Raw genomic sequence first — 12,782 nt, 5'->3', positions numbered from 1 at the left:
CGTATTCAAACTGCTGCTGGGCAGCACCTCGGGAAGACATTGAGAAGTATTAGGAATGATAGCCTGACTGTCACGAACGCTAACCACTTCTGAAAAGGTGACAGCACATTTGGCTGCTATTTCCAGAGAAAAAAATACCTACAAATGTAACTTTGGGGGCATTTTGATCTTTAATTCATAAGGGATGTGGGAAAATGTGTATGGGCTATTCACATATCAAAAGACTCATTCTAAGGGGAGAACATGCAGTATAGATCATCTCACGCCACCTTGCCTTCAACGCTGAGGTACTAATTTAGGATTTTTTTCAGGGGCCTCACTCATCATTGACAAACCAGCCTTTCATACACTGCTACAGGGTTTTTGGGAGGAACAACTCCTTTCCACTTTTGTGGGTCCTCTAACCCACTCCCGTGGAGTGCTTACGCACGCTAACGCTGAATATTTGAGGCTACTCCTCGATGTGCTTTATGCAGTCAACATCTGACAGGTCTGAACCGAAGCCAAGGCAGATATGAAAGCGAACACTGTCCGTCAAAACCAGGAAGTAATCACCCCGCCCCCCCCAGGCCACCTCAGGGCCCAGCTGAAAGCTATTAACCTAAACAATGTGTTTTTTCTACTGTTAGCTATAGAAAAAAAGAATAATACTTAGGAGCATTATCATAACCATTTGAGGGGATCTCAATTATCTCTGTTCTCTGTCTTCTTTGTGTCGTAAGACTGGAGCTTAGTCTTTGGCTGGAAGGATTTACTGTATACATGAGGGAGATTGGCCAGTGTTTACAGTACTAGACCTGATTATAATGGCCAACTGTGATTATCCAGCTCTAATCGTATTAGCTTTAGTTCTGAACATTGAATGAAAAACATACTCTGAAAGAACATTTTGGAGAAAAGAAAAGCATAAGAACTTGAAGAAAAATGGCCTCCATAGTTGCAAAGTATGCAATTATATCAGACATTCTTCTGAGATATACGATCTAAGCCCTCCCAATGCAACAGACCTTATGACTAAAATAAACCACGAATATTAGTACAATATTACAGGCAACAGTATAAAATACAGAATTTTAAAAATCTTAAAAAAGAATGACATTAATACTGTATATACAGCTGTAAGGAGTAGAAGTGTGAGCCTGTTGGTAATACACTCCTTTCTACATGTAGTCATGACCGTGAGAGACCGTGAGTGTCGATGAGTGTAAGAGAGTGTGTCATAGTGTTTATGTAACTGTTTTTCCGCTAAGAAATCTACTTTTCCATGAATGTGAGAGTGTGATGTCTGTAATAGAGTTTCAGCGTATTCATATAAAACTGCTTTCTCTACAGGCTTAGCTATCATCCACCCAGGGACGATGACGTTTCTCTACTGCATGTCCATCATCCACACAGGGACGACGGTGTTTCTCTACTTCATGGCGACCATCCACACAGGGACGATGGCGTCGGGGAAGCCCTCCTGCTTCTCTATAGCTTGGACCTCCAGACCAGCCTTGAAGATTATATTCCTCATGATGTCCAGGTGACGGTCGATGCTGCTGTCGCTGGGGTCCAGCTTGGCGCCCTGCCGCGCCATGTTCTCCTTCATGATGATCACCCCGTTGGGCCGCAGGCTCCTCTTACAGCGCATCAGGAACGCTGTCAGGTCCTTGTCAGTCAGGTGACCTGGAGACAGGAAGGAACGCAGGCAGCACAAAACAACCAATCAGGACGAATAGTTTGGGATGGAAGTTGTGTAGAACCATCTGTCTTGTTTGGCTGGCTGATACGTGACAGCAGCTGGTGAAAGGGGGAACAAGTCGGCAACCGACCAAATGTTCAGATTTTTAAATAAAAATTCTGAAAAATGTAAATCAATTTCAACATTGTTGAAAATCAAGGACACACTTGCTAGTCAAGCCAAAATATTGCACATAATGTTCCTCCCTCGATTTCCAGAGCTCTCTTCTTCATCGAGTTGTCTCATATTCATACACTGAAGGCTGGCAGGTTTCACCCTCTGAATCAGGGATGTGTGACTTGAGTGGAGGAAACCAAACAAGACAGTAAAGACAGTCTCCCCTACAATAAGACGAGGAGGAGTTGGGCAGAACTTCCTTCACCACTTGGCGTACTGACACACCACACTGAGGAAACTCTATAAGGAGCTCTGACATCATATGGCTGCAATCTCTAGTTCTAAATGCAGTAGAGCTCGCCTCACATCTGTACATACAGTAAATACATACTGTACTAAAGAGCAAAGCACACTTACACATACATAGAAAAAGTGGAGAGACACAGATGGAAAGTGCACACACGCATGCACGCACGCACGCACGCACGCACACACACACACACACACACACACACACACACACACACACACACACACACGTACTTACATGCAACCCACTGCATCCAGATGACGTCGTACTTCTTTAAGGGCGGGGCTAATTCCTGCAGGCTGTAGCAGTAGTAGGTTTTGACCTGCTTAGCGTCATCGCCGAGGTAAGTCTCGTGGGCATGGAGCAGGAACTCCTCCTTCATATCTGCCATCTCTATGGTTTCAAACATAGGGATGAGGACGCCCTTAGACACGCGCCCTATCCCACAACCACAGTCCAGGGCACACTTGGTACCGGCCTTACCAGGACCCTGAAGACAGAGGGGGAACACACACACGCACGTGCGTACGCACACATCCACCCACACACACACACACACACACACACACACACGCGCGCACACGCACACGCACACGCACACGCACACGCACACGCACACACACACACACACACACACACACAAACACACACGCACGCATGCACGCACACACACACACACACACACACACACACATTATAATGTTGTACACATTAACAAGCACACAAGCAACGGCATACAGTAGGCTAGGCGCACACAAATAAGTACATGGGCATTCCCTGATGCATGTAACCATAATGATGCTGTAGAACCAGATGTGTGGCCTCTGCAAGTCCAAAGCACAGTGAGCAGAAACAAGCAGGATAAGGATACCGTGAACTTTGACATGAGAGAACAAAAGAAGCCTTGCTTGAATCATGCTTCTTTTTTTATCCTTTTCATTTTGCATTCTGACCTCACCACTCTCCCTCCCTTCCTCCTCCCTCTCTCCCCTAAGGAACGAGGGGGGTCGTAGGTCCAATCTTGTATGATTGTATGAAAGATGGGGCCCTGAGGAACTCTATGGTTGTTAGAAAAGGCTTCCTGGTTTAGTGAATTACTGCCATATTGCTCTCCTTGCATGTACTGCAGTTTAACCTGGGTGCACTCTAAATCTCTCCACTGTGCTTAGTTTTAATGTAGTTGTCAGGATCACAACCCAGACACGGTTCAACGACACCGCAGAGTTTAAAGAGGGGATGGTGTGTCGTGTGTTTGAAAAGAATGCTTAAGTCCAATTTCTTCTTCTGCCTTTTTCTGGATGGATGTTTCTTGCTTGTAATAATCTAATGACCAGTTCAGATGACCAGTGCATGGAAAGAACTCGGACTCATGGTTATGTAAGGCAAGCTGTATAACATTTCAGGTGACTAAATCAAGAGGGCCTTTGCCATTTTTGATAGTTGAGAGGGATTTGTGTGAGGATCTGGCAACTGTGGTCAGGTTATAGAGGGCACACAGCCAGCCTTTGGGGTACATAATATTTGCTCTAACACGTGTCTGTTAGTTACCTACAAACATCGTAGTCAAAGTCACCCTGAGGCAATGGCAGTGGAGGATAGAGAGACATACATCACATCATCACAATGGATGTATTATATCTTCTCCATGTCGTAGGGATACTGGTCGGTAATACCATGACACTGGATACTGTATGGAGAGTGTTGTTAAACCAATGTTGGTGTGTTTACATTAGCATCAGTGGCTAAGCTGTCATCCACCCTGCGCATGTCCTACTGCTTTTATTTTCAAACTCCCAAATCCCTGGAGCTCATAATTAGAGCTCCACCAGAAATGACCCCTATAAATAACCTAGTTACAGTAGCACACACACACACACACACACACAGACATTACTATGACTTGGCAGACAGACGCGCTCACACACAGACACACACACGCTCACACACACGCACACACACACACACACTATGGCCCTGCATAGAGCATGCTGACCCTCTACCCTCTTTAAGCGTGTATCATGTCGAGGAGCAAGTGTAACATTTAGCGAGGGTAGAGAAGGATTAAAGACTGTGGGTGAGCTGGCCATGTCTGACTGTGCTTGTTCAGAGCTGGAAGGAGGTCAAGATTAGATGCTGTCTCACCCAAGAGAGCAGAGGCTCATCTTCCTTTGTAGATGAAAATGGATAGGAAGTCTTTTTATAAACTTAAGATGATGTATTCCGTGTCATAAATAGATGACATGAATATCCACACTTGGTTATTACTGTGACCAATATAGTACTGTGGAATACAGTAAACACTGACTACGTACAGTTGACATACAATATCAAGCCAGGACTAAAACACATGGTTTCCCATAAAAGACAGGAAATGACATACAGTATGAGCAAAACATAGAGCAGAGGTGTCATTCCAGTGGCACAGTACCCTTACCCCCACAAACCTTCTCAGAAATCTCCTGGAACCTTCTAGGTCGACGTGAGAGATCGCCACATAATCTCCCATCATTCCCTCTTCTGACGCAGGGACGTCCTCGTAGAATTGCTGCGCAATGTAGTAGAATTGCTTCACTCCTTCAATGTACTCACAGGTGACGGCGTACAGCTTGGCTGTTGGACATACAGGATAGAACAGAGCAGAGTGGTAAATTAGAATAGTGGCACCAATGAAATTACTGAAGGCTTCAAATAGTTCCACAAATGACTTCCTGATTTACCCAATATTGATTTATTTATTGGACTAAGATATGTAAGTGGGCGGGGCTAACAAGCCTCCAGATGGGGGAAAATGGGGGACGAAAAAGGCAGTTTCAGCCCCAAAACGTCATGGCTACTCTCAAGTAAAACAATACAATTCCCACACATTTGGAAAATCTCTCTCTTGAATTGGTTTAACGTTTAGTATATTACACTTGAATTTTTCACACTTGAAAATTACAGTATCCATTCAATTCTAATATATGATATGAATGTCTATTTGTTTACCTTTGTGTTATATATTTACTACTTTTCTCAATGAGATCTGGGATTACGGTCATGAGCTTTATAAGGCTATATGAGGCTCAGAAGGTTGAAGAACGGTGTCCCGCAAGGCTCCGTCCTCTCACCAATGTTGTTCAATATCTACATTCATTACCTAACGGATACAACATCTAGCAAGTATGGCTATGCGGACGACTTGGCCATAATGCTTCAATGCCCAACATGGAAGGCGATGGAAGATGGCCTCAACGGAGACATGGGCATTCTGGCAGCCTACCTCCAGAAGTGGCACCTTCAGCTCAGCATGGGCAAAACAGTGTCTGCAGCTTACCACCTCTACGACCGGGAAGCAAGAAGGGAACTGGATGTGCATGTTGGCAACAACCGCCTGGAGTTCCAGCAAGCCCCCAACTACCTCGGCGTAAGCTTGGACCCGACACTGTCCTACAAGCAACACCTGGATGAAGTGAAGGCCAAAACAACAGCAAGGGTCTCACTCATCCGCCGCCTGGCAGGTTCGACTTGGGGAGCTTCTCCCCAGACCCTACGCACATCCACGCAAGCCCTGGTCCTTCCCGTAGCAGAATACTGCGCCCCTGCCTGGAGCAGAAGTCCACATGCAAACAAGATAGATCCTGTCATCAACAGCGCCCTCCGGATACTAACTGGTTGTCTGAAACCCACCCCTGTGTCCTACCTGCCAGTCCTAGCTGGAATCGGCCCCAGCCAGCCTCCGACGGGACGCGGCTACCCTCGCCCTGGCAAGAAAAGCCCAGAAGCATGACTGGCACATCCTGCACAAAGCCACAACAACACCGGCACCACCATGCAGGCTCAAGTCTCGCCATCCCTACAACAAGGCAGCACAAGAGATGCTACAGTCTATCCCTGAGGACTTGTCCAGAGATGCCTGGCTGGCAGCATCCTGGAAACAGACGTGGGAGACAGCTGGGCCCTCCCGCATCCAACAATACATCCGGGACCCAGGAGGCGGTGTAAAAGAAGAAGACATGCCACGCCACCTATGGACCTCGCTGAACCGTCTGCGCTCTGGGGTCAGACGCTTCAAGTCATCTATGAAGAAGTGGGGGCCTATCGGACAATGCGGCATGCGAGTGTGGCGAGCCTGAACAGACTGCTGAGCACATAATCTCCGGCTGCCCCCTATACAGCCCAGTCTCAGAAGCTGGCCTATTCGACTTAGGACCGGAAACGAGGGCGTGGCTGCATGACACTGAGTTGGCCATCTGATGATGTACGAAAGAAGAAGAAGAAGAAGAAGAAGAAGATATGAGCTTTATATATAGAATTTACCATTATCAAAACCAGATTTAACTCCTGAAAACTAACGGGCAGTTTTCTCAATTTGCAGAAAAATAAATGTGTGGGCCTTCATGCGTTTTCTCAGTTCGAGGACATTTTGCTGCCTTAGTTCTTGAGCTCAAATAAGTCCTGAAGTATCAACACACATTTCTCCAGGCTTAAATGACGCGTTCACAGCAGCTGGGGATCACGAGAGGTGACTGTGTTTGCCAGCCAGAGACATACAGTAGTTACATTTATAACACCATGATTCCAAGTCATCACATTCCAGATAGACTCTCTCCACAATGCTAAGAAGATCAGACGGGGCAGAGATCAAGGAGAGGGATTTGAAAGGTCGCCTCAAGACAATTCAGGGTTAAAACCAAGACGAAGTGCACAAGCGGACCATACATGCCGAGAGGTTAAATGTTTACTTGGCGAATCAACTTGATAGTTGGCGGCAAAATGTTAGAGAATCACAAGGTGTCAAGTTTGGCAGAGAGACTGTATTCTGATACAGAAAGGCCGGTCGGCAGAGCCTGTCATGTGACCCATAGGGAGGCTCTCCGAGGGAGGATAAGAATAGTAACATCCGTCAAGAATTAGATGGAAGGAAGAGAGAGGGCGAGAACGAGAAAGATTCGTGTCTTCAAGTTCTTTTGCCAATTAAGTGCCACTCTGTGTCTCACCTTTCTCTGTCACCCACACATGTAATTGGTTAACCCAATTAGAGGGAGGATTGTGTTACAAGCCAGCTGTCCTTTCAACTGTTTGGACAAAAACACATTGTGGTCATCCCACCAAAGGACTATATCACAACACCTTAAGATTGCCCAGAGTTTATATGCATTTCTTTGGTTTATATGCAGTTTTTTTGGTTTACTTTTGCACTGAATTACCTATTTATATCTGGTAATTCAATTACTAGCCAATGCTCTTTATCTATGAATAGCATGGTTGCTACACCAAAAGCCTTCTGTACCTCCACCTATAGCTACTTCAGTGATAGCCACTATGTTTGTGTTCTGTTAAATACAAATAAAACATTCTTCAACACAGAATGTCTGTTGTATCATATAGTAGTCTGGTTAACATTCATGAAGACATAACACATTTATTCAACTCATAACAATTAATAACCTCTTGTAAGTAATCCGACTATGAAACTCTGCCTGGCATGAATCTTACACTGAATGACAGAGAGAGACTAAGTGCTTACATACTTTACATACTTATACTTATATTAACAGGCCATTAAGGCTTGAGTCGGTCAGGTTTGAAACCTCATCAAATAAAACAATTTGCCCCCAAAAAAGAAAGAAGGTTTACAGGCTACTGTATGTTACAAGGCAGCTTCCAGACGAAGACGAAGGTTAAACCTTGTCCTGGACTAAATCACAATATATTTTAAATGTGTTTTAAGGGCTTTTTGGATTTACTGGAGAAAGACAGTAGAGATTGACAGGAAGGTTGGGTGAGAGAGAGGGGCATGCCATGTCAGATATGTTGATAGATGGAATCCAGGAACCTTGCAATAATATGGCATGTGCCTTAGTGTGCTACACCAAAATCACATTTAGTGCTGACTCCTAAATCTCAATTTAAATTTTCGGCAAATCTACATCAAGGATGCTTTTCAGTCTAGAACTAGGCTTAATCTGTATCCGATACGGTATCCAAAATAATTTCAATCTCTTTAAATCGTTGATCATCAACATGTCTTGACAGATATACATTTAATTTCTTATTTGAACTGAGAATGCGCAAACAAACACTCCTATTTTCAGCATCAGAACCATTATGGGTTCCTTTACAGAAGTCGGTACAGATCAACATAATATCTCTGACAATGGGTAAGATTTTGTATGATGCAATCCACCAGGACACACACATACTTTGCCAAACCAGTCCCCTTGACACCAGTCCTCCCAGTCCTTCCCTCTCCTTCCTTACCCAGTGGGATCTGCTTCAGCAGGTAGGTGTAGGTGGCGAAGAACTCTTTCTCCAGGGCGTGGGTCAGATGGAAGGACAAGCTGTGGCAGAACATGGCATCATCCGTCTTCTTATAGCGGCTACTGAATGCCTGGCGTTTGCCCTTGTACTCCATGTTGGGCGGAGGGACCGACATGTCTGAGCAGCGCAGCGAGCAGTAGTATGTGTAAACTGTGCAAGTGTGTGTGACAGAGTTACGGTGCGGGACACTGCTGGCTGCTGGCTGCTGCTATATCTGTGTCGATAACTGTCTCTGGCAGTCTCCGGCCTTTCTTGGGGCAGTGCTGAAAACCGCCTTGGCTTATCAGATCACCTGCTTGGTCCTCTGCCTTGGGGTGAGGGGGGGTTGAGGGAGGGGGGCTATCAGTTTCAGAATGATCCTACTCCCTTAGGACGAACAGGCATGCAGTAGCAGAAATTCCAGAAGCACACAAGAACCATATGTGCACCCTATCCCTAATAGGCATATAGTGTAGCAGTTATTTTTAGCAGTGTCTTCTCACGTTTGAAAACATATAACCTACATAGATCTAATCATATATTAGCTTTAGTTTCAAACACTGAATGAAAAGCATACTCAGAAAGAACATTTTGAAACACAAATCATAAGAACTTGCCTCCATGATTGCAAAGTAGGCCTTAAAACCTACCTTTTTAATAGAGCCTTTTATTAGCCTTTTTTTATTGAAATTGTAATTATTTTATTCTTTTTATTCGTCTTCTTGTTTTTAATCTGTAGCACTTTTAGATTTCCTTATGTTAAGTGCATTACAAATACAATTTATTATTTTTTTTTTATTATACTGTAAGTATGCAATTATTAACGACCAAAAACTATGCATTAAGTGAGAAGTTATGGCTTGTCAAAAGCCACAAAAGACAGGAAATGCTAAATGAGCACCACTACCAATAACTTCACCTATGCACTAACAAGGTTTTTCAGCACACAGATGTGATGCCTGCTATAGTGCTGTATGTTGGTCTACTGTACTGCAAACAACACATACTCACTTAAGACTACTATATTTTGCATGACAAGTTCCTTTTATTGCCACACCACCTAGGTTGGTGGAATTTGTTTACAGTACAGCATGGTGGTTCAATGCACAGTGAATTGCACTCGGTCCATGTAATACAGGATAATTTTCCTGTTATTGTTCACTGTTATGTGATAATGTTTTGGGTATGGTCACATGTCTTTGTGACAGTATAGCGGCAGGCAGAACAGATCTCCTATAGCGCTCCTTAATGCAGCTACCAACTATAACAAGAGCCCTCTTGTGAGGGCCACTGAGGAATCCCTCATCAGGTTCCTGAAATGGCCGAATCACACCTAAGCAGCCAGTCTTGGTGTCCCCTGCGGGTCAGTCCGCGCGCGAGGAGCACAATGACAAAAGGTGGTTCTGCTCCGCTCACACGCGGAGACACGTGGGAACTCGACCAGGAGCCCCTCTTGAGACTGAGTCTGATAAGTGCTAGGTTGGTATCAGCGAAATATGATGTTAGCTAATTATTACCAGAGGATAAGGATACATGCGTATATTGTGGACAGGAGAACAGCAGGATTGGCTTTTCCAATACTGCGGAAACAAGGAATTGACTTCCTATCTTTCCCTGTTGGTCTGTTGATATCACTGAAAGATGATAATGATGATGATTTTTTTTTAATGATTAACACAGTTGGAATGTTTGTGTCCTTAGAAGGCCTAGTGAAGCTGATATGGATGTGTGTGAAACATGTGTGTGTTGACCAGAGGTCTACTCCAGCATGCTCCAGACTGCGGAGGCCCGCCATAGTCGAATTTGTCCCGCCATAGTTTCATAACGAACCGAAAATATGATTACAACGGTCCGAGGTCCACTCACCACAGTTTCACAAAACCCTGTGGGAAACACTGCAGAGACCGTTTAGTATGTGTAAAGTCTCTTTAAAGGTTCACTCCGCTTCCATCTTCGGGCACTTATTTTAAATAAGGAGACCAGTGTGGTTGACAGGTCGTCTGTGGTCGAGCAGAATGAAAACGCCAGAGAACACTCACACCAAAACAACACAGATTAGAAACATTTCCTTTCACATCACCGAAGTGTGTAGAAACTAGTGCTGTCAATCGATTTTCAATCAAGCTAATCACAATAATAGGCTGTGATTTAATCATGATTAATCACAAGTTTAAAATACTAACTTGTTGAAAATATTAACGCCTTAATCATGATTAATCACAAGTTTAAAATACTAGTATTTACTTTTCTGAGGGAGATAAAAGAAAAACAAGTGTGGTGTTGGAATAAATAAATGCATGACAAACTGGTTAGAGGAATCTGTTTTTTAAACTTTATTATAACATCTGACTTTGCCCACAATGTCCATAATGAATTGACAACCACATAAAGAACAGTTACAAACGTCTGCTAAAAAGTGAATGCTTGCCTGTCAAATGTTTGCAAAGTAACATGTTGATTAAGTGAATGCTGATTGTTACTTTCAATAAACATTATTGTAATATATAATATCAATATATAATACGCCATTTAGCTGACGCTTTTATCCAAAGCGACTTAGATTGCAGTGAGCGCATACATTTTCAGTATACAGTATATGGTCCCAACGGGAATCGAACCCACAACCTAAGCGTTGTTAGCTCCATGCTCTACCAACTGAGCCACGGAGGACCACATGACCATATTGTACACAGATAGTAGCAGGTTGTATTGCTCGTTTAAACAGCTGTTATTGTTATACACGTTAGCTTAGCACTATTAGCTATGGTTATCACACTGTCCATGAGCAACAGTCTTTTAAGCTATGAGTTGAGCATCACAACTGGTTTGTAACACCGGACCTTGTTGCCGGCAGATCTGTTCTGGACCTGACCACCGTAGCGGGTAGGACAGCTGGCTGTGTCTCAGAACACTGGCTGTCTTTACTAGCTCAGGGCCGGCTAGCTAGCTAGCTCTACTCCATTCATCAATTATTCACCAATTCCTACCGTTAGTTCGGTGCCTCCGTTGTTATTGAAGCTAGTGACACTGTCGCAGTCTAAAATATAGGATAGTATGAACCATATCAACCAACTCTCAACAAACGTGTTAACATTGACAGCCTTAGTTTTAATACATGTTAACAATGCGTGATGGTTAGGCAGTATTATGAATGAGCAACAGGGTTAGGGTTAGGAAAGTGCTTAGGATAAGGGTAAGTTGTCCCAAAGTCAATTTGAACACATGTTCTTTCCCTGCCAGTTGACGTGGGCTGATTTGAGTTTTCTGACTCCCCATACGTAAACATCTTCACAGGTACGTCTCTCTGACATTACTTTACATATAATATCGTACAAATGATGGCTGAGGTCAGATGGATGGAGGAATAGATCTAGGGCTGAGTGACAGTGCCCTCCAAGTCAAGGCGATCCAGGAAGTCCTCGATTTCATGACACCTTCTATGCCTCCCTCTACTAACAATTGACTTCAAAGTATGAATGCTTTTGTCACGGATTCTAGATTGTACCATGATTCCTGCTGCCTTTTTGTTGAAATCAATCGCCAGAGAAATGTGTCTTTTGACAAAAAACAGATGATTGGCATATCGGTTGTAGAGCTCTTGTAATTCATGTGGGTCTTGTTCTTTTTCTGTCATTTCAAGCAAGTCCTGGAAGATCTGATCTGCTCTCTCAATTTGGCCAGCTATTGAATACAATGCTGCCAGGTCGATCTTGTGGAGTTGGGATTTTGGGTATAGTGTAGTTAACTCTTCATACAAGTTGACAGCTCTTGTCAGACTTTCCGTCATTGCTGTTGGCCTCTCTTTCTGAAGAGTGTAAACCTTCCATTTGTAACTCACCGCAAGGCGCTTCTTCAGTTGACGCAGATGGGGTTGACTCGCCTGAGCCTTAGTCGCTACCTCAATGGCTTTATCGAGAGAGACGTAATCGCTGAGAAACCAGAGAAACGCTCCAAATCCATTAATGTCCTCAATCGGCCGTTCTGTTATCTCCTCAGCAAGTTGACATGCCTTGTCCTTGTCCTCGTCAGCAAGGCTCCTCAGGTAAAACATTGTGATGGTCATGTTTTGAGGATCGACCTCCCTAGCTCGCTTCAGTTGCTCGAGGATCTCGCGTTTCTGCTCAGGGGGAACCGGGTCCAAAACTAAATCGTTGCCTTTATAGCATGTGTACAATGTCATGGCGTAGCCACGTTGAAGCACCACATTCTCAGGGTCGCCTCTCATAGCCATCCGGAAACAATCCAGCCCTTCCCAATTCTTCTCCAGGTTGAACTTCTCCAAGGTCCAGGCTTTTTCTCCACACACCTCTGGGTGCAGGTCACCTGGGGTGGGAGAGGGGGAGGGGTTGTCCC

General features: G+C 44.3%; 1 protein-coding gene across 1 annotated transcript; it reads right to left on the bottom strand.

The window, feature by feature from the left end:
- Positions 1-1,411: 1,411 nt before the first annotated feature.
- On the bottom strand, positions 1,412-8,565 carry LOC308154886 (N-terminal Xaa-Pro-Lys N-methyltransferase 2-like; the record flags this gene model as incomplete). The annotated part of the gene is made up of 4 exons (XM_080528103.1): positions 1,412-1,668; positions 2,388-2,640; positions 4,588-4,760; positions 8,391-8,565. The coding sequence occupies 4 exons, from the start codon at positions 8,563-8,565 to the stop codon at positions 1,412-1,414; spliced, it is 858 nt and encodes a 285-aa protein (XP_080384229.1).
- Between the last annotated feature and the right edge of the window lie 4,217 nt (positions 8,566-12,782).

This window comes from Nansenia antarctica (genome assembly GCF_963989245.1).
Source record: "Nansenia antarctica genome assembly, chromosome: 1".
Classification (NCBI taxonomy): Eukaryota; Metazoa; Chordata; class Actinopteri; order Argentiniformes; family Microstomatidae; genus Nansenia; species Nansenia antarctica.
This window is presented reverse-complemented; position numbering and strand designations above follow the sequence as displayed.